This window comes from Pocillopora verrucosa, chromosome 11 (assembly GCF_036669915.1).
Source record: "Pocillopora verrucosa isolate sample1 chromosome 11, ASM3666991v2, whole genome shotgun sequence".
NCBI lineage: Eukaryota > Metazoa > Cnidaria > Anthozoa > Scleractinia > Pocilloporidae > Pocillopora > Pocillopora verrucosa.
The window spans coordinates 4,346,773-4,368,475 of record NC_089322.1 but is presented as its reverse complement, the minus strand read 5'-3'; the positions used below and the strand labels follow the sequence as shown (position 1 = coordinate 4,368,475).

The following is a 21,703-nucleotide window of genomic DNA, read 5'->3' as shown; positions in this document are numbered from 1 at the left end:
GAAAGACAGTAAATTTCACTTTTCACCCACATTTACTTCCAACCTTTCCTTTTGAACCAGAAACAAAAATGATAGACGTTTAAAACACATGACATCATCCACCTTGTCAAATGTAATAGCATGATCATTTCAATTGTAATGCCTTCTTATCCCAACGTTACTTTGTTTCTTTGCTACATTAGCGAACACTGAACTACTGCTCGTACGCTAGATATGACAATCAACCACAAAATTCCCTAAACCAGATAACATTAAACATAATCTAAAAAATCATGTGTCAATTCACGAGTTTGCTCATAGAGCACTTTGATTGGCCTAAAATGGCAAAGTAATCAAGATTTTTGCAACGGTGACAACACTTTTTGGGCTTAGTTTTAAAGAAAGTGCCACAAATGCAGTAATCACCTGTTTTTCTGTGCCGTGGACAAGAAAGAAAGCCTCAACAGCGGGTTGCAGTACCAGTACAGCGTGACTGTCGGACGTTCGGCCCAACTCCGCTAAGCATTCGCCTAACGTCTCCCACAGCTCCTCCAGGGTGATCTGCTCGCTCAGTAGCGGTAAGTCGGGTTCGTTTGTACCTCCTGATGTGGACGCACCTGGTAAATGATCTAAAAACATTAGTTTTTCATGAAAATACGTTAATAATGCATTGGATTATACAACTAAACACTCCGTCTTTATGCATTCTTCGTCCCCCTTCTTTAAAACATCAAAACAACTCACCTTCTCCCCCCTGAGCACTCCCGTCAGATCTGTTTCCATCCTGACTCCTTCCCCCTTGAGGCGCCGGTTCATTCCGCGGTCCACCAACCCTCGCTTGATCTCCGTGGTGTTCGGAGCGTAGAGCACGCATGTGCGAGAATGCTTCAAAGATGGCTTCCGCCTCGTTTTCTATGGCGGCTATCACAGCACCCAAACCACGCGATCCTTGCACGAGACGCTGGACCACTGAACTCTCATCTGTGACTGGAATTCGACATAAACCGTTGTAAGATACGGGCGGAACACGGGGCTGTGTCGAATCTCAACCGAGTGTATGTTCTGGCTTGTAAGCAAATCCTCCGTGACTTTATAGGTAAAGTATTTGACCGGAAAAATCGGAACAGGCCTGCATTCAAATCTTCATGGTGGACTGGGAGTTTCTTTGACCCCCGCCCGTTACAAATAAAATCCTAACACTGCCACGATCAAAACATTCACTTCCCCTACTGCTTGTCATATACTTGTAATCATCTTAGCCTCGAGAGTTTGGTGTTAACTCTTTCACTCCAAGATCTACTTAGTAATTCTCCTGACTACCTATCATACAATTCTTATGATGTTAGTTCGGAGAATTTAGTATCGGATCAACTAATTATCCCCAAGTTGATATTATTCTTTTTTCTCATCACTTATCTGGTTGATATTATATTGATATTGTAAGGAGAAATTCTGTCTTGGTCACTCATGGGAGTTAAAGGGAAAATCAAACATTATCCCCTAGTTGATGTTGTTCGTTTTTCTCATCATCTTTACGCGCAAAAATTGAGGTCGTATTCGAAGGAAGAAAAAAAAATTAGATCACACTTGGGGGTAGAAAAGTTAAAAGTTTCTCTTTTTAATCTTTAATTTCCAACCCAAATTTTCGTGAATAAAAGAGTGCAAACTCACCCCTCCTCTGTGCACTTCTTGTTCTTGCCGACGTCGTTCCAGATGCAGTCTTCCTCGCCGCTTCTCTCAGCTGAAGAATCACTTTAAGAACTCTCAGTAACAGCGCCTGACTGGAAGTCTTGCAGGTGAGAGCGGGCATGGACGGCAGATGAAGATCGTACCGCACTTGTCTATTTTGTTGCCTGGCCCTCGAGCCAGCAGGCATGGTCGCCCAGCCAGATTGGTGACCGCCCCTTGTTGGCCTACGAGGAGCACTGGGAAGTACTAGAGAGGCCGGTCTCTTACCTATGAATTAAAAGAAGTTGTGATCTGTTAGCCTAACATAATAATCTATCTACTGGAAATAAAAATCATACGACTGTAGTGACTGAAACATGCAACGTTTGCCAAAAGTGGTGCTTGGTCCCTGTTCTACAACACTGCGACGAGAAAAAAAGTGAAAACACGACAACAGGGGTGTCGACTAGCTATGAAAACTGGTCATGATAATAAAGTCATTGGGTGAAAGGAGGTGGTCATCACAAAGATGAGGCTGGATTAACAACTTTGGAAAATAGTACATGGATCATTTAACGTCATAGCTATCGCGTAGAGAGGAGCGAATGTCTTCCGTTGAGGTCTGGAACGATCTCTTATTCACCTGCCTTAGACGAAGCTCTCATTTCTCGTTCAATTAAATTGGAAAATACAAACAAGGTTTCATCTTCACCTTTCTTAAGGTCAGATTCGTCCTTCGGTGGAGCATTCCTGTTATGTTCAATCAATTCACTCAGTAGCACAGCAATGTTCTCTTGCAATGTCTGTCCAATTCTCCGAGCTCCCTCCAATAACAGCTGTAAAACACTGTCACGAGTTTGCGGGTTCAGGCGAGAAACTTGGAGCAGAAGTGTGGTCGCATCCTCAAGCCCTTCTTCCGAGCACATCCCAGAAGTAAGGACGTTCACTACCAGTCGCAACTCCCCTTCCTTTACTATGGACATTTTCTGGTCTGGAATCTCCTTACCCGCGGCCTCCGCCTCTACTGTAGCTGTCGTAATTGTCAGCAGCGAGCTTTCTTCATTAGAAGCCGGAGCATGCGGACCAAGAGGGGGTGTCACTTCGACTATCATGGGCTCCACCATCCCTGGATGAGAAGAAGTCTCACTGGGGTGGGACAGCGGCTCGTCAACAGACCCACCGTCGAGTGATTCCACCTCATGTGGTTCGCCTCCCGCTTCAGATGAGCGTTCGACGATAAGCGACGAAGCCACTGACTCAGTCTCCGAGCAGGGGGTATCAACAGTCACGTGATGAGGTGTCCCACTATCCTCTGGAACTGACACGGTCACATTTCTCACGGTTCCTGCAGAATTCATAGATTGGGTGACCGGTTCTCCTGTCGGCGCCTGCGCTGAAGTTTCAGCAGGGACTGCTTCAGTAGCCGCAGTTTCGCAGCTTTCAAATTTTTTGCTTGATTTTACGGGCACGTCTGGAAGTGCTGCAGACGTTACTGATAACAATCGCAAAAGCTTGTCTGTCACCACGACGCTTCCTTGTACGACAGGTTCATCAAGAGCACCTAAGAGCTGTCCAATAGGCGACGAAGAAAACTCCTCTAAAGGTGAATCATTCGTCGCAGATAAACTAATTTGACTCGCACTTGTTTTTGCTGCACTTTTCCCTTTTCTTCCGCTTCCAGCGGTATCGAGTTTGAGCAATATATCCCAAAAGTCTGTGCTGTCTTGGGAAGCAGAGCCCGCCGCTTTTCCCTCTGTCGACGAACTATCATCTTTACTACACGACGGATGCAATTTTGCGGGTGTTTGAAACGGAGCAAAACTAGCAGGAAAGCTTTTCGCTAAGAACAATAACGCGTCGAGAACATGCTTACAAACGAACTGCGAAGCTTGAGGGTGTATGCTAACGAGCGTGTTGCGTTCTTGTCCGACTTTTCCTTGCCGCTTTATAGCAAACACATTTGTCCGTGATCCTAAAGACGTGCGCACACCGAACGACAGCCACGATTGTTGCTTTGACGCTTTAGAATCAGAAGAACTCTGTTCCCGAGTGAGCAAGTACTCATCGAGTCTACATGGACTCTCGGTTCTCACAGGCTCAGACATCGACGAAGACGACGTCTCCGCGTGTGATGAACTCTCTCCGCAAGGAACAGGGCAAGAACCGTCTGAGGTTTGCCCGCTAGTTCTCCTTAGAATCGAAATCATGGCACTTATAAGCCATGTCCGAGTTTCCTCGTGATAGCACAGGTTTCTAAGCACTTTGTGCAAACGTCCAGTATTTAGGCGAGGTTCCTCCACGAAGAGAAGCACAAGGAGGCACACCAGAGCCTCGTGATCCAGTAAATGACGTCCAACTATCTTACGGTTTGGAGGAGGGAGGTACGAAGGACCGTTCGAAAACCCTGTACCCCTGCTACTTAACCCACCACCCGAGGGAAGCAGTCTGGCAAAATGGGACCCTCCTCCGTGGCGTGACAAGGCGGAGTGACGCAATAGAGCTGAAATCGCCGATGCTCTGTCTCCACTTCCGAAGTTAAAACGCTCCTGAAGCAGCCTGTGATGCCTGGCTTCTATCTCCCTCCGTAGGGTCTGGGCCTCGGAGGCTAAGTCAGTTGGTAGTAAAGGAAGAAGAGAGTCGTCGATGTCTGCCAAAACTGTTTGCCTCAAGGAAGGGGCGAGGTTACGAAGGAAAGAGCCCGGATCAACAGCTTGCTCAGGAGTGGCCGTTTGGTTGCGCCGTCTTTCTTGCTCGATGCGTTGCTGCTGAAGGACCTGAAGACCAAAAGAAGAGAAGTTAAGCCTTACAACTATTGAAGTGACTAGCATCTAATTTCTCCTTCCACCTTCAACCCTGAATCAAACTTCAAGGTCACGAGGAGAAAAAAAAAAGATAAGATCACCAACTAAAGAAGCTCTTGATTACCGAAAAAAATTCTCCTTGCGAGTATCTAGAAAACGCAAGAGGTTCCCGATTGTTCCACAGATTCTCCTTTCCAGTATCGTTAGAATATATAAAGAACAGTAAGGAGAATATGCATACATAGCATTCTTGCACCTGGGTAGGACTCTGGCTAATCTCAGTAGCACCCTGCACAACATCAAGTTTTCTTAAAACTTTACCGCTACCCCTTCCAACTCTTACGTGTAGAGGAGCACTCTAAAGGTCTGCTGTCGTGCTAAAAAACACAGCACAACGACTATGGCTGCTGGTATCAAATATATCTCAAATAGTACCGCCGCAAAATACCCTCTAAACCTGAACAGCGACACTGTTAAAGAAAAGGGAAATTTAGCGATACAAAACACTAACGTAGGTTGATGTCTTATTTTCCCTCAAAGCCCATGACTCCACCTGCCAAGCATCAATTACGTACGTTCGCGGTTCATAAACTGCGAGATTTAATCACCGAAAGAAAGCTACATTGTAACACACAAACAAGCAATAAGAAGGCTTCACCGTGGGAGAGACACGCCGTTATTTCAGAATTGTATAGTGCTGTTAAGCTAAGGAGTAATTTCAGTCGAATATGAAAAGTTCACTTTAGTTGGATTATGGCGAAGAACATTTTGGCGCTTTTGACGTATCTGTCATGAAGTTCGCAAAATTAAGCACGCAAAAACCTAAAGTAAAAGTAAAATTGCAAAGTATTCATTCTCAGGAGACAAGTAGACGCACCTCTTCTTGGACATCCGGAGGCAAAGCTGCCAGAAATTCAGGGCTCACATTGAGGTCAGTGCTCCCCTCATTCTCGTCTGCTGCAGTGTTCCTCTGTGAGGCTGGAGGGGGATGCAGGCCTAACTGCTCAGCAAGCACTTCACGCCGAATGGCCTCTGGCAGGGCCTCCAGAAACGAAGGGTCGACTCCGTCAGGGATGGGGATCCCATCTATTGTTAAAGCTGCAGCTTCTCCACTAGTGCCCGGCTGCTCCGAATCTGCTGCAGGCCCAGCTTCTGTTTCTGCCTCTGATGTTGGTGTGGTAATGACGGCTTGGGGAGGTTCTGTAAGGTCAGCTGAGTGAGAGAAGAGATCTAAATTTAACCCATGATGTCAAAGAGTGACTAACAGTCAATTTTCTGTTGAATAATCCCCCCCCCCCAATCACATATTAAGGTAACAAGAATAGAGGAAAGGACCACCAACTAAAGCAGCCCTTGATTGTTGAACAAACTCTCCTTGTCAGTACCTTAAGCAATGTATAGGAAACAGTATGGAGAATATCCATTAAGGTGTTAGGATGTAAATGGTTAAGCTTTCAAAAACATAACCACAGGAGAAGTTCAATATCTTTGCATAATGATATCTTGTATGGAATGCCAACAGATATCTTCATCAATACTTACCACTTGCTGCCGTAGTCATCCCTTCTTCTTCAAGAGCCATGGGAGAAGAATCACCCTCTTGCTCTGCAGCCTCTTGTTCTGTGCTTTCCGCTTCAGTAAGTGAACCCAGATGGCTCCCGATAGCTGGTGTAGCAGCCTCCTCTCCAGTACTCACACTGGCAGCTTTCGCTGTGGCTGCACTGATGATATCTTGAACAACAGAGCTAGCAGGTGTAGCAGGTACTACTGCCGGAGACACAGACGAGGGATGTTGTTCACTTTCACTGACGGGGGCAGAAGTCCTTACCATAGCTTGATCAGTGGATGCCGCTGGAGCCTCTGTGGAAGTTTCATCCATGTACATTCGTATTAGCATGGATGCATCTTCTGTGGGTGTTGGCTCGGATGGCGTAGCTTCCACCTCTGTCGCTGTATCTGCTGGCTGTTGCTCAACCTGCATCACTTCACTCTGCGCTTCAGATGCACTCGATGCCTCTCCTTCTGTACTCTGTTCCTCGACAGCTGTGGATGACTCTCCATTACTCTCCTTTTTACCCTGCTTCTTCTTCTCTTCCTCCTCCTTCTTGGCAGCAGCAGCTTTTGCCTGAGCATCTGCCTTCTTCTTCTGCTCTTCCTCCCTTCCTTTGGCGATCTCCTCAGCTTGATGTTTCAACAGGACGGGCAAGATTTCAGGCTTCACCGCAGCCACGCAGTAATGAACGCCTTGTGCATCCAAAATCTGGCCTTCTTCAGCCCAACGACTTAGAGCAGATGGCACAGAAGACGGAGCACCTTCATTAAAGTTTTCAAAGAAGATCTCATCTGGTCCACCATCTTCAGTGCTTCTTGCTATAACTTGAATCTCATCTTGAACCAAATGCCTGCCTCTGTGACTTGCACCTGTAAGGAAAATAATTCTTTTAAACTGTCTTTCCTTGAGACTCAAGTGAACGTCACTGTCTGTAAGCGATACGAATCTTCAGTGATGTTAGCAGCCATAATCCAAGAAAATTTCGACAAACGAACTTAGATTGAGAATGGCGAACTCTTTGCCATTTATTTATCAACCTTACAGAGTGAGGCGAAAGTCGAGTGACGTGTCAGCAGCTGATTGGCAATATCAAACACACATGAAAAATTATCGTAATTTTACGCGTGTGTGGTCACGGCTTTTTTTTTCAGGGCTGATAATCCTTGTAAAACACAACAGTTTATAGAATAAAATCTACTTAACCCTTTAAGCCCAAAGAATGACTAGTATCTAATTTCTTCCTACAATATCACTCCTGAATCACACGTTAAGGAAATGAGAATGAAGGAAATGGTCACCAGGGAAGGAACGTTTTGATTGGCAAACAAATTCTCCATGTCAGCACCTTAGGAAATGTATAAAGAACAGTATGGAGAATATGCATATTGATGTTAGGGTGTAAAGGGTTAAAGCGTAGGTTAAAGATGACAATGTACGAGTGTAGCTCTTTGTTTTGCTCTTTCTCTTAGCCAATCACAGCGCGTGTTATATCAGCCATTAGCCACAGTAAATATATCTCCTTTTTTCATTGGAGTAAAAGTTTGACTCTTGCAACTACAACTCAAGGGGAAGTAAAGATAAAAGGGAACTACTGTGACTCAAGACTAACTGGTGTTAAACTGCAGCCCATCGGAAGTCTCCGGCCCGAGGAGATTCTGGATCACGGCGGGCAGAGGAGGTTGAGTCACGCCTTGAGGATGCAATGAATGGACCGACTGTGACTGCTGTGTGTGGTGCCTGGGGGTCATGCGGAGACCGTGTACACGGGACAGTCGCTGTGCCATGCTGGATATCGTCTCGGGTTCATCATCCTGGGACATAGTCATCATGAACGTGCCTGTAAACCTGTTGCCATGAGGACCACTCACAAACTCCAGATGACGACCTAAACAACACAAAGAGAAAACTGGTGTTTTTCCTAGAATTCATTCTAAAATACTTCGCTCAACATAAACTAATTGACTGACAGATTCACGACAAAAAAGTCAGATGCTGGTATCTGGATTATCACAAACCTGAGCCTTCATCAAACGGGAGGTAAACTGCATCCTCCTCATATATTCTGAAAGAGTCGTCTCCTATCATGTCAGCGCCATCTTCATCCATGTCACTGCCACCCTCGTCCTCATCCTCATCATGGTCATCATCGTCTTCCTCTCCCTCTTCCTCCATCACATCAACCCCACTAGATTCCTCTATCACTCCACCCTCTCTTGCACCAATAACACCTGAAGATTACAACCATTTTCAAATGAGTAGCGATGACTTTACTGCACTTTCATTTTGTATGACTTTTGTTGTGATCTGCCGTTGAGCTTAATTTAGTTTTAGTCCGACGACACTCAATCGGAAAGTGTTCTAGACGAGTCTAGAAACAGATATTCAGTTTTTTATCATGGCGAAACTGAGACACAAATTGATTGGTCTCAAAAGACAGTGTGGGGAGGTTTCTTTGAACTATTTACTGTTAATCCTCTCGTGCCCTAAAAACGGTGATGAGACTGAAGCAGAAAGACTTTTCTATAGGTTCCTTGACGTTCAAAGAAAAAAAAGTTCGTTCAGAAGGCAAAAAAGTTAGAGATATTTGCCAGCCCGTTTCCTCGTCCATTAGTAAGTCCTTCTATGCAATTTTTTGACCTTTGTGGTTCCCTATCTCTACCGCTTTATTGCGAACATTTTCAATTCCAGCTAATTCCTTTTTAATTAAGGCCACAAAAACCAATACAGTATCGGAAAACCAAAACCAAAGTAATTTCAGCGACCAATCTGAAAGAGGTTGGATTATAATCTGCCAATGAGAACTCAAAGTGAAACAAGCCAACTGCTTGAAGCGAGGGACAATGCGAATGACCACGTCGCGTTTATTTTTATATTTGCATCTGATTGGTTGAGAGGATGGTGCGAGTTTTAGGGACCAATCAGAAAGCGAAGGTAAGTAAAACCAAAGCAATCCCGTATTACTTCATTTGGCGAAGTTGAGTCACACCTTCATGATCAGAATCGAGGAAAAGAACGCACGAGTTGGGAACACTGTTGTATGCAATTTAAAGAAAAAAATTTACTTAAATCAACAAACCTCCTGTGTTGTTCCCTATGTTGATTTCTTCCTCGTCATCATCGTCGTCATCATCATCGTCGTCGTCGTCGTCATCGTCTTCGTCATCCTCATCATCATCGTGATCATCATCATCGTTATTACCAGCCGGTTCTTCAAACGTGATCACCATAGTTTCATCATCATCTCCTCGTTCGCCATCTTCCTCTCCTTCTTCTTCGTCCGTGTCGTCCGCCACCCCTTCCCCACCGCTGTCCTCGCCATTGGAAGAGCTGTGGTCGTCATCATCATCGCTGTCACTAGTGTTGGGGTCGATCACATAGGTGGTTTCCGCCACCACGCGGCCGTCAGCCATACGACGGGTCATCACATGCTCGGCAATAATGCCGCTGTCCATATCTGTACAATGTAATTAAAGATGATTACAATTTTGGAAATATTAATGTTATGTCGGCACACAAGAAGAACAGGCTTACAGAGAGTCTAAGGATTACAGTTTGTAATTTGCAGTCCTTAGCAAGGTAAGAGACTGCTATGGGTTATAGCGGGTTTCGCCCATAACGAGTTTCGCACATATCGTTTCGCCCAGAACGAGAATGGTTTCGCCCAGAACAATAAAGGTTTCGCCCATAAGTAAAACTTCTACACTCACTCGGAAAACGTCAACCTTATAAACGTTTGTATGCACAGAATGAAGAAAAGTGACTTGACCTGAGATCATGAAATTTTGAAACGAACAAGTTACTGTTGAAACGAACAAGTCAATTATAGCTTTCACTGTGGAGTGGGGATTGTTAAGGTAATTCGCGCACGAAATACTGCAGAGACGTCCGTTTGTCGTAAAAGCATTGCTATGATTTTTTTGCATCACTTTTCTTCTCGAGAATTAAATTAAACGGTTTTGAAAACACTTGCGCGTGGAACATATCATCGTTGCAAATCTTTTGTACACGGAAGATAAGTTCCGCACGCCAGCTTATGAATGAACATTGTATGAACAGAAAACAAAAGCCCGGTTACCGGGCTCATCTAAAGCATATGTCTAAAGAGGCCCTTAGCCTGGATAATCACTGACTGTCAGTCTGGGCGAATCGAATTTATGCCTGGGCGAAACCATTCTCGTTATGGGCGAAACGCTTCTTGGGCGAAACTCGTTATGGGCGAAACCCGCGGATACCCTGCTATGTAACGTTGAGACTTCGTTTTTGTTTTGTATTCTGCGTTACATTGTTTATCTTTCAATCATTATCTTGGGGTATAGGTTTACGCCTCCTAGTGCGAAGATTCTTGGTTTTTTGAAGTCATTATAGTTTGAAGCGGGGGGGGGGGGGGGGGGGGGACATCTGGTTTTGACAACAGGATATGCTCTGACGAGGGGGAATACACCCTTCCCTCCGTTTTGTAGCGTGGGACCGCCTCCACGCTTGGCCAAGATCTACTAAAAAAGATTTAGAACTCAAAATGTGGCTTTGAGTGGTAAAACTACAGGGTGGAACGAAAGCAAACGGGCTTTCCATACGAAAACCCTACCTTGCCCCGTCTGCCCTTCGTTACTATCTGAGTGCAGTAATTCGTCCACCATATCCTGCAATTCTTCAAGTTCCTCTTCTGAAGCCATGGGAATAATTGACCTGCTGGAGATTTCAGGAAGTCCCCAAGAATTGGCACTTGGCGCTGTACTGACAGGTGGAGGATCAGATCCTAAGGAACCTTCACTCACGGCAGCTGGAAAATAATTCACGTATACCAGATTTGATTCTGGTTACAGGCCAAGCCTGGTGTTCAACTGCGAATTGCGTCGTGCGATTTGCGAATGAATGAAATAAACCACGGCCAAGGCCTGGCCCTAGGCACAAAAACTGATTGAAAACCTTACAGTAATCACAACGGCCAGTTACAGCAATTTTCAACTGAAAGTCAAAAAAGAAATCCTTGATCTCTTTGGGTTTGCTTTTTGTTTCTTTCCATGCTGTTCGCACCAGAAAACTCCAGTTTCTTAACCAATCAGATCCAAAACCAAAGCCAATTGCGACTTGGTCACTTGAGTAAAGCTTACATGACGAACAGCCCATGCAATGAAATTATTGATGACGACTAACTGATGTAAACTAAGCTAACATTTTAACGCAAATTCTTCCCGAGTAAGCCTTTCTTTTTTCAGCATTTATTATTTCACGTCAAATTCACACACTAATAGTAAAGTTTAGAAATTTTGAAGAGCTAAGGTAGACCTTTTGCCGGTGAGATTCTAAATACTAATCAATTTGTTTTACCTTGCCCAGGTGTGGTGTCCGTCGATTGTTGGGTATCCTGTGCTTCTTGTTCAGTGGCTCCTCCGGTTGATTGACCTAAACACAGTGTCAGGTCAATTTGATCAAAAGAAAAGAAGAAAAATAAAACTCAGGGGTTGTGTTTCGTCAAAACTCGTGCTACTGATTCGACCAATCAGAACCTAAAATTAAAACCCATCGAGACCTGCTATTCTTCATCTTCTGTGCTTTCACCCTTTAACTCCTATATCAAATTTGTAATTCTCTTTACTGTCAACCATACAATATTTATGGTATTAGTTCAGAGAATTTAGTATTGAATCGACGAATTATCCCCAAATTGATACTTTTCTTTATTCTCATCACTTATCTGTCTGATATTGTATTGACATTGTAAGGAGAAATTCTGTCTTAGTCAGTCATGGTGATAGAGCAGTTTTCAACCGAGTGTCGATAGTAATCGGGAATTGTTTTTTCTCGCGCCACTTTCTTCACCGATCAGATTAAAAACTACAACCAATCATGCCCAGGTCACCCGCGTTTTCCCGCGCTTCAGGCAATTTACTTGTTTTTACTTAGAGTTCTCATTGGCTCGTTAAGGTATTTTCCTTCCTTCTGATTGGCTCTTTAAGGTATTTTCCTTCCTTCTGATTGGCTCTTTAAGGTATTTTCCTTCCTTCTGATTGGCTCTTTAAGGTATTTTCCTTCCTTCTCATTGGTCTTTGTGATAATTTTGGTTTTGGTTTTACAACAATTGAAAAGCGCAATATTCCTTTGTTCTTATTACCACGAGACCTTTTTCAGTTTTGGTTTTATTGCACTCGATCAAAATGGGGGCTAAGCATAACTACAGTTTATTGCAGAACAGGCCTGAAATTCAAAGACACAACAACTTACCAATTGAAGATTCCTGTCGTGAATCTGACTCCGTTGTTGTTCCTTCTCTACTTCTTGTCTGCTGATCGCCACCAGTAACTCTGTCTTTAGGAGCCACGGATGGGGTTGCCCCTGTACTCTGCTGATTCACCACACCAGATAACTTCTCCATAGGCTTCAGCAGGCAGTTGACTGTGGTCACAAAATTCGGGCTGGCCAGGTCTAAGCTGTGAGGAACTCGAGCTAAATCGTTCACTAGTCCTTTCTTCAGCAGCAATTTCATAACATTGTTGGGCTGCTGCGACGCTGCGTGTTGAGCAGCTGAGTGAGGGCCGTTCTCGATCATGGTTTGCACTAATGTGAAGATCGCTTGAAGTCTGGAGTGTTTTGTTGTAGACTCTGGAACGTTTAAAGCCCGACCAAGAGAAGCCTTCATCTCTGCTATGAGGGTCTGCTGTGCTTCGGGTGCCTGGTGGCAGGTAGCAATGGTCGCGAGAAGAGTGCGAGCGCACGATGGTGTGTCTTCGCCATCACTTGATGTTCCAGCTGGGAGAAGGTGGTCCAGAACGAAGGCTAGCACTGGTCCTTCATACTTTGGTAATAAGAAAAAACAGTCAATAAGTCATATTGTAATTCAGCCACTTCGTATAAATGTCAGCAAGTCAGTCTTTTATTCAGTCTATCCGTCGGTTAGTCAGTCTGTTAGTAGGTTAGGTAGTTTAGTGTTCACAACTGAGTTAAAAACGTAAATTGTCCACCGTAAATAGCTAAAATGCTGACGTTTCGTGCGTTAGCCCCTTGTCAGAGCGATTGACGAAGGGCTAACACTCGAAACGTCAGCCTTTAAACTCTTTATACGGTGGTCAACTTACGTTTTCAACTCAGTTCTTAACACTAAATTACCTGCTTTACTCTCCCACCGACGCAGCACCACAGTTTCTTAGGAAACATACCCCCTTTCATCATTTGTTAGTAAGTTAGTTCGTCATTCAATCAGTCAGGTGGTCACTTAGTCAGTGAGTCAGTGAATCTGTTAGTCAGCCACTCAGTTGGTCAGTCAATCCGTCAGTCCGTCATTCAGTCAACTCGTCAGCAGGTCAATCAGTCAGTCAGTCAGTCAGTCAGTCAGTCAGTCAATCCGTCAGCCAGTCAATGAGTTAGTCAGTTAATCTGTCCATCCGCCAGTCAGTCAATCAGTCAGTCAATCCGTGAGTCAGTCTATGAGTTAGTCAGTCAGTCAGTCCATCCGTCAGTCAGTCAGTCAGTCAGTCAGACAATCCGTCAGTCAGTCTGAGTTAGTCAGTCAATCAGTCAGTCAATCCGTCAGTCAGTCTATGAGTTAGTCAGTCTGTCAGTCAGTCAGTCAGTCTATGAGTTAGTCAGTCAGTCAGTCCATCCGTCAGTCAGTCTGTCAGTCAGTCAGTCAGTCCATCCGTCAGTCAGTCAGTCAGTCAGTCAGTCAAACCGTCAGGCCATCGGTAAGTCAGTCAGTCAGTCGATCCGTCCGTCAGTCAATACGTCAGTCAGGCAGTTAATCCGTCAGTCAGTCAGTTAATCCGTCAGTCAATAATTCAGTCTGTAAGCAGGTCACGATTTGACTGTACAATATGACTCACCTCCGATGCTGAGGACAGCTTGGCATTATGACTATAGTCTGTGATAAGCTGTGCTACTCCTGAGTAAGACTTGACCAGCTCCGCTAACAGCTTTAAAATGGATGACTTTGATAAAAGAGGCTTGGACGTAGTCTGTATATCTTTACTAGAATCCTTATTTTCTTCCTTAGTGTTTTCTTCTTTCTTTTCGTCAACTTTCAACAGTAAACCACCTTGACTGCTGTTCTGCGAGGAGTCTGCGTTTGAAACCAAAAAGACTTGACTTAGACCACGGATAGTTTAGGAAAAGCGATGATGCAATAGTTAGCGCGTTATAATCCGGATCAAAAAGTCCGGTGTGTTGTACTTTTCGACAAGACATTTCATGTGCTTTAACTATTTGTGCTGGCACGCCTGACATCTGCTTCGCAAATTTGTCACTCAGACTTACTCTCTAAAGTTTGTCGCACAAATTTCAATAAGCCACTTCCCTGACCTGCCCATCTCACATTCCGTTATAAGTTTGTCCTGAGAATTTTTCGCGATAATTCAAAACACAATCTCACATTGATTGCTTTTGTTATTCTCTTCGCCTTAACGCTGAGCAATGTATCCAGAAAGAAAGACATATTTTGATCAAATCAAGCCAATGAGTCAAATCAAGGAAATTTACTTACCAAGAGCCATTTCTTCGACTTCAACATCCTCTCCAGTCAGCTGTCTGGTGTACGCTGGAAGCTGCCTAGCCGCCAGATTCTGCTGAGAACTCTGGCCACTCACGCCAGCGATCAGGTCGCCAACCTGCCCCAACGCACGCCCGAGCTCTCCGAGCACTTGGCTGTCAGAGCGCGCCATAAGTATTCCCCTATCCATTGTCCTGGTTGTGTTGTCCGACGCACATAACACATTCAACAAGTCGTAGACAACGCAGTGAACCTGCTTTGCCACTGGAGGCGGCTTTGAAGGCTTCGCAACGACGGCAGCTTTGACAATCTGCGCGTAATTCGCGGGTAAGTTCGTGTCGCCGGCTTCGATCATCGTCCGGCGTAATTGCGGTGTTATAGCTAAGCGGAGCGAGTTTGTGGCTACCTCTTTGAAAAGTCCAGCATTGCGACAAGCGGCAGGTCCTAAAACTCGTAAAACATAATTAATTTCCTTCGCTCCAGGTGAGCTTTGGCTTACGCCAGTGACAGGACTACTGACACTGCTCGAGGCCGAGGACCGCACAACTTTTTCCATGGCATGTTTCAAGTTTTCTTCGTCTTCCAATACGTGTCGAAGGAGAAGAGTTGCCAGCGTACCAAATCCGGCTACTTGTGAGTCCTGTGTTAGTAAAAGAAGGGCTCTTGCTCCTCCTTGTTCAACGAATTGCACCGCGTATTTGTGCTCTTGAGTGAGCCTGAGGCACAGTTTGAGAACTGCGTGTAGGGTGTTTGGCGACACAGGAATACCAATTAACCATGTACAGCACCTTAAATGGATAAAGATTCTCTAAATATAAGCGAGTAAAGCTTAAAAAAAGAGTCTGGAATAGGTTGGGTAGACTGTACAATGATACACTTAAGTGCAGTTTCCGAGGAGACCTCGAGGACAAGCGAGGAGAACACGCTTCTCTCGTGTTTCCTCGCCGGTTTTAATCTTCCAGAAGAGCAATTTGTTACGTCACAACTAGCTCATTTCAAGACGACGAAAGAACTGTTGATTTAGATCTATCAAAACCTGGCTCAGATTATTAATCTTAAACATACCTTATTATAAGAACTTTTTGGTCATCATTTAAATGTTTCATAAAAATTTCCTCAGTCTTGTCAGGTTTAAACTTATCTGAAAAAAGATCATCAAAAGGCAAATGCCAGCTTACTCGCTACATCACCATGGGGAGCATTTCTATGACATCACGTTCAACGAAGGACAAAAAATAAATAAATAACCGAAGTAGCTATAAAAAAATCCGAAGAGAACTCGAGCAGAGACTTTGTTAAACTTAACATGCCGATAGCCATTGGAAGGATAGGCCTGATTTCCACCGGTTAACTCGGGTCCAGTCTTTGATCCCCCTGAGAAAAAGCGTGATCCGACTACCCGAAAAGCGGCTGTTGATAGTGCTTATCGGAAGGGCAACGCAATGCTTCTGACGAGCTTTGACATCAACAAATAATTTGACAAGTCGTTGTCTTCGCATCTTTCGCTAAACGCTACTGTATTGAATACCATGGAAACGAAGGCTTAGCTTCAGGCTGCAGTCCGATACCAGTCAAGAAACGCTCACGCTTAACCTCCCGAACTAAAAACAAGCAAACTACGTCGAGCGCGGAAAAAAGGCGTAGTAAAGAGAAACTGCACCAGTTTCTTACCAGAACTGCTCTTTTCTTGTTTGTCTTTCTTCGCTTTCTTGCTTCCCTTTTCCTGTGAGCTGGTCGGAGGAGCTTCAGTAATTCCCTTAGCACCATCAGCAATGCTGCTGCTTGAAGAGCTCTCCACTTCACCTCTGCCGCTTCCTGAACCACCATTACCTGGATTGGTGACTGCTTCCAGCATTATTGGACGTCTATTACCGGAGTCTTCATTAACCTTTGGATAAACAATTTTCTCATTTTAGTCACAAAAACAATGCCATATCTCCACCAAAAATCAAACTTTAACTTAAGGGAAAAAAAGGAATCTCTTAGTACCAGAGACTATGGTTTGGATGGCAAGCCATCAAATTTTCCAGTCAAAGTGTTAAACTTAAGTTATTGACGGCCTTAATTTGTTCACATTTCATTGCTGTTGGCCTGGTGTGTGGTGTTGCATTTACCCCGACCACTCACGTGTCTCAATCCCTTCATAATCGTTCCTTGAGTCAAAGAGTTCACGCAGCGTCAGGATACCATTTTGCGCAGATCTCTAACAACTGATTGGTACAACGGGCTACGCTGTGAAAGATGCACTCGCAACATATTGAAGACTAAGACTCAGTGACAAGACGCACTTTTTCCTTCTGATTTCCAAAATTAGAAACGTGTTAAAAATACTCGGCTAGCAACTTTTTTAAGTTCCAAAATAAAAATTAATTTATAGTATATTAAGATCATTCGTAGGGGCTTGGACAGCGAAAGGGGAATACTGGATGCAATGGTTGAGGTATCACATAGAAAACTACTAGCGAAACAGGGGAAATAATTTTTCTAGCCAGGCGTATCCCTTGGTAAAATCAATCAAGCTCGTAATCAAAGAAATAATTTCTAACCTGAACCATTGTGCAAAAGTTCACCAAATAACGCCGTCTTCCAGCCATGAACCTGGAAAACCAAAGAATCTGACTTAATTCGTGCCTAAAATTACGAAGAACACTACAAAGTATTCATTCTTCAACTCTAGAATTCAAACTTTCAATTCTCTAAATGGATTCAAAGGTATCTTGCTGGAGAAAGTTTCAAAGAATTTGGTGCTTGATCAGCGCTTACCTGACCCGCGAATCGCCATTTCTGTACGCTGCATCGATGGTTGTGTTGTTGTTAACGTTGTAGTTGTACCAGCGACCACTACGGTCATCGAACCATTTCCAGGCATGCGTAGTACACTTTGAAAATTGAAAAAAAACAATGGGAAAGTTAGAAAAAAAGAAGTCCAATAACTAAAAATTCGTTCTTTTAATCAAGAAAACCATTATCACAACACAGAGAAATCAACGCTATTAATTACAATAGATCACTGTCAACCCTTTCACTCCCAAGATCTGATTGTCAATTCTCCTTTATGCCCGCTTCACATTTCCTTGTAAATTAGCCACAAGAATTTGGTGTTAGATCAAGATAACAATTTCTACCTGATAAGTCTGAGTACTCTCATTACTTGTTTGCTGGATAATGTATGGATATCAAAAGGAGAAGTTAGATTTTAATCACTTCTGGGAGTTAAAGGGTTAAGAAGTACGAGTATTTCTACCTTATCATGCAGTTGTTTCCTCTTGGTGGTGACCGCCATTTTTTCATGGGTGTCCAACAGAAGCAGCAGTGGAGTTAACCAACTGGATAAGAACAAAAAAAAAATAATGTGGGATGTGTTATAAACATTACCTTTAAGAACTACATGCTACAAAACTAACCACAATACACACATGAATAAAGGGGGTAAGTTTCTAGACAAACTGTGGTGCTGCGACGGTGGGAAAGTATAACAGGGTAATTTAGTATTACCAACTGACTTGAGAAGGTAACTAAGCCATTATAAAGAGTTTAAAAGCTGACGTTTCGAGCGTTAGCCCTTCATCGTTCTCTCTGAAGAAGGGCTAACACTCGAAACGTCAGCTTTGAAACTCTTTACGGTGGCCAGTTTACGGTATCAACTCAGTCGATGACACTAAATTACCCCACAATACATACAGTTTTACTTGTGCAGGGCGTGAAATTAACTTTTTTTTCTGATAGCCACTTGGCTCCTAAATTCTTCAAAGTGGTAGCCAATTCAAAAAAATTTGGTCGCCATTTTCAAAGACAAACAAAATCTTCTTTACGCTGTCATTTTAGATAGACCCTCCAAAATTAAGTTAGGGAAAAGATCTTTAACGTGCTACAAAGTGGACACTAGGATGTATGATATACAACGTTCAGGCTCATCTAAATCCAAGATGGCGTCTGGTTATTGATCGAGATGCATCTGCTACGTTTTGGAAACAAACTTAACGAGGAAGTTTGCCGCGGATTTATCTTTGCAAATTTATTTAATTCACTATATCTCTTGGTAAGGTTATGATGAAACGTTGTAGTCGCCAATTTGGCGACTAACTTTCAGGATTTGGTCGCCAAAGTGAAAAATTTAGTCGCATTGGCGCCTGTATTAGGCGCAATTTCACGCCCTTTTGTGATAAGGCTTCGTATAAGACAACTTTTACGAGTTAACCCTTTAGCCCCAAAAATCTGCTTGTTAATTCTCCCCTTAAGCTGCTAAACATTTCCCTATAAATTAGTCACGAGAATTAGGTGATGGATCAAGGTAACATCCTCTACCTGATAAGTTTGAGTATTCTCATCGCCCGTTTGTTGCATAAAGTAGGGATATCATAGTGAAAAGTTACACGTGTATCACTTCGGGAAGTTAAAGAGGTTTAAGACTAAAATCTATCATAAAACTTGAAGTCCGTCATTTAAAATCCTACACTTTCCTTTTCATCAATATACCTTCGCTGCTCTTCGTGGTTTATTCGAACTTTTTCGATGCCTGTCTATCGTACACTACGTTAGAGAAAACTTAACAATGTCGCCGAAGAGACCTCAAATTTTCGGAAGTAGCGCTATTTAGGAGCTACACAATCAGCCCAAACAACGACAAAAAAATATGGCAAGAATCCTATATGCTTCCAACTATAACTGGAAGCCGCTTGAAAAATACTCACATTGGTGTTGTTGGAGTACTTCCAGTCAACTTGATTTGTACCAAATTAGTCTGACATAATTCAAGTAGCTCAAGTAATGGATTCACAATCCCATGCGTCTCAACGATGGCCTCGCAGCGAAATTTCCTTTCCTGAAAACAGACGCGACAGAACACTTTCGTTTCATGATATACGAGTAATTAAACCTGTGGTGATGTGTTAAGCTTAATGGGACCAATGTCAGTATCTGAGCATTCAACTACGCTCCTACCCCTCCCTTAACCCAAACATTAACCCTAACTTGTTATCAGTAGACTATTGTTGGGTCAGGGGAAGGGTGGATACGCAGTTGCTAAGCAACAGGAAATGATCCGCTTTATGGTATCAGTGGCTAATAATTGAACGCTTGGAGACCAAACAGAACCCTTTTCAAATTTATATCAATACTCACCTCAAAGAGCAGGCACAAGAGATGCAGAAGAGACGACAAACGAGCTGATTCGGACATGCTGCTCATCTTGGACATACGTTCCTCAAGCGGTTTGCTATCAGCTCCTTGGTTAGCACAGGATTTTAACACAGTTTCAATGTCTGTTGTGAGCTGAAGAAAGTGAATATAATACATGTACTTAAGTTAGAAACCCTCAGACGAAATAACCAAAGCTCAGGGCTACAGAATCCAATGCGTACAGATGAAAATATAGAAACATTAACTTGCCAACCAAAAAAAGTATACGCTTGAGGGAACACGCTCAGTAAATTCTGATAAACTGCTTAGTTCTCCTTCCCCATCACCTTGTATTTCCTTGTGAAACACAGGGAGAAGTTGAGCTTATAGCAAAATTCACTTGGGGCTTCATTTCAAGCACCACTTCGTGCCGGGAGGTGTTTTTGATTTAAAGAGAAAAATACGTCCAAACTATGTGACATTATGAAATAGCTCCATTGAAGTACTGTTCAAATACCTGCTTTAAAATATGCATCGTGGTCCTCTCTTTCCACTCTTTGCCATTCCGTTGAGCCACAGCAGACAGAACATCACACGCTTTGTACACAGTTCCAGGCATTCCTGTCAACACCTCCAAACACCCTTGCAGCATATCAGCAGTGAATTGATCGAGCACTGTCTTATCTAGAGGAACAGCACCGTCATTATCTCCTTTCTCTTTGTCTTCTTCCTTAACCTTTTTGGTTTCTTCTGTCTTCTCTGGCTTAGAGGAGGTAGCATCAGCAGCAGCTGTGGTGGATGGGGCAGTAGTAGCAGCAGGTTCACCACTAGCAGACTGGAATAAAAATGGGAAATGGTCAAAACTGTCCAGTGGCGACGAAGAATAAACCGGAGGATTAGCGCGCTGTAGGTGTAAAGGGATGAGTTTGAGCCCTGGCCGGGATCTTTGTGCTGTGATCAACCCACCCCCCCCCTTTCACCCAATCTCCCCCTCCCCCCCACAAAACTGGGATAAGAGATTCGGTAGCTGTACGATTAAGTCTTCTCTGATGACTTTCCATTTTTATCACCACCAGCTGAAAGACGCACATAAAATTATTCTTGCAGAATCAATATTGTTTGGAAGACAAGACAACAATTCAGAAGAATATCTTCCAGTGAAGATATTGTGCCAGCTTAGTCCAGGATAAACTTGCAGAGTGAAATCACAAGCCATCCAACGATGCAAAATAACTGGTCTATAACTTTTGCATTGATTTTACGAACAACTCCACAATAAAGCATGGAGCTGCAGATACCGACAATGCTACAACTGAGAGAAGCGAAACGTACGCTTAAGTAGCAAAACTATTGTGCTACTCTGATAAGCCACTGAGACACTCAAATGTTTCAGCTTCAAACCTTCGTTGGAAGGGAGACGGAGAGCTGCCACTTGAGTGCTTGAAGCACTGACGCTTGCTCCATGTAAGAATAAATTCTTTATTTGGTCACGTCCCTTAGTTCAGCAACGGCTACAGCCGGAGTTCGCCGTTTGAGAAAGAGATGATCTTTGTAAAGGGCAAAGGGCGGTTTTAAAGTGTCGCGCGCACAATCCTTTGAAATCGAAACACATCTTGTAACTCCTGACTACGTAGTGTATTGACGCAACTATAATAGGCGAAGGATTTGAAATAAAATCTCGTTTTGAGCTAGCGTTTGCCGTGTCCTCTATCTAAGCATCTTGTAAACGTCAAGTTGGATAGCCTCGGTGTGAAGGGATTGCGAAAAGTAGGGAAAGCAATTTTTTAATCATATCCCCCTTTGAGCCATTTGAGTTCTTATCTTAACCTACTATTTCCTTAGCCACAACGCTGTTGGTCACTTCACGTATCCTGTTAGCATACCTGATCTTCAGCAGAGGCGGTGGCATTAGTTATGTCCTGTCCCAGAGACATGGCTATCGCTCTCATCATCTGATCCTCCTCCAACATGTCATAGTCCAAACCAAGTTCCTGTGGATAGACAAATTATACTAAGTTCTTTACGGGGATTGCGTCACATCTATTACAAATCTAGAAATTTAAACGTTCAATTTTCAAGTTAGTCTTTCGCAATTCGTTTCATTTT

General features: G+C 43.6%; 1 protein-coding gene across 2 annotated transcripts in view; it reads right to left on the bottom strand.

The window, feature by feature from the left end:
* Positions 1-21,703, bottom strand: part of LOC131777939 (E3 ubiquitin-protein ligase HUWE1-like) — a 47,484-nt gene that overhangs the window by 5,152 nt on the left and 20,629 nt on the right. The window contains exons 34-56 of one of the 2 annotated variants that reach the window (XM_059094316.2): positions 21,481-21,588; positions 20,115-20,432; positions 19,601-19,750; positions 19,171-19,301; positions 17,724-17,805; positions 17,243-17,358; positions 17,026-17,077; positions 16,151-16,367; positions 15,545-15,620; positions 14,474-15,267; positions 13,818-14,053; positions 12,223-12,793; positions 11,329-11,403; positions 10,586-10,780; positions 9,077-9,454; positions 8,016-8,228; positions 7,610-7,885; positions 5,991-6,869; positions 5,326-5,660; positions 2,360-4,421; positions 1,651-1,935; positions 724-966; positions 406-608 (exon numbers count right to left, since the gene is read on the bottom strand). In XM_059094316.2, coding sequence (XP_058950299.2) covers positions 406-608; positions 724-966; positions 1,651-1,935; positions 2,360-4,421; positions 5,326-5,660; positions 5,991-6,869; positions 7,610-7,885; positions 8,016-8,228; positions 9,077-9,454; positions 10,586-10,780; positions 11,329-11,403; positions 12,223-12,793; positions 13,818-14,053; positions 14,474-15,267; positions 15,545-15,620; positions 16,151-16,367; positions 17,026-17,077; positions 17,243-17,358; positions 17,724-17,805; positions 19,171-19,301; positions 19,601-19,750; positions 20,115-20,432; positions 21,481-21,588 — 7,995 coding nt within the window. The remainder of the gene's footprint in view (positions 1-405; positions 609-723; positions 967-1,650; positions 1,936-2,359; positions 4,422-5,325; positions 5,661-5,990; positions 6,870-7,609; positions 7,886-8,015; positions 8,229-9,076; positions 9,455-10,585; positions 10,781-11,328; positions 11,404-12,222; positions 12,794-13,817; positions 14,054-14,473; positions 15,268-15,544; positions 15,621-16,150; positions 16,368-17,025; positions 17,078-17,242; positions 17,359-17,723; positions 17,806-19,170; positions 19,302-19,600; positions 19,751-20,114; positions 20,433-21,480; positions 21,589-21,703) is intronic. The other variant, XM_066158585.1, reaches the window with a different exon arrangement.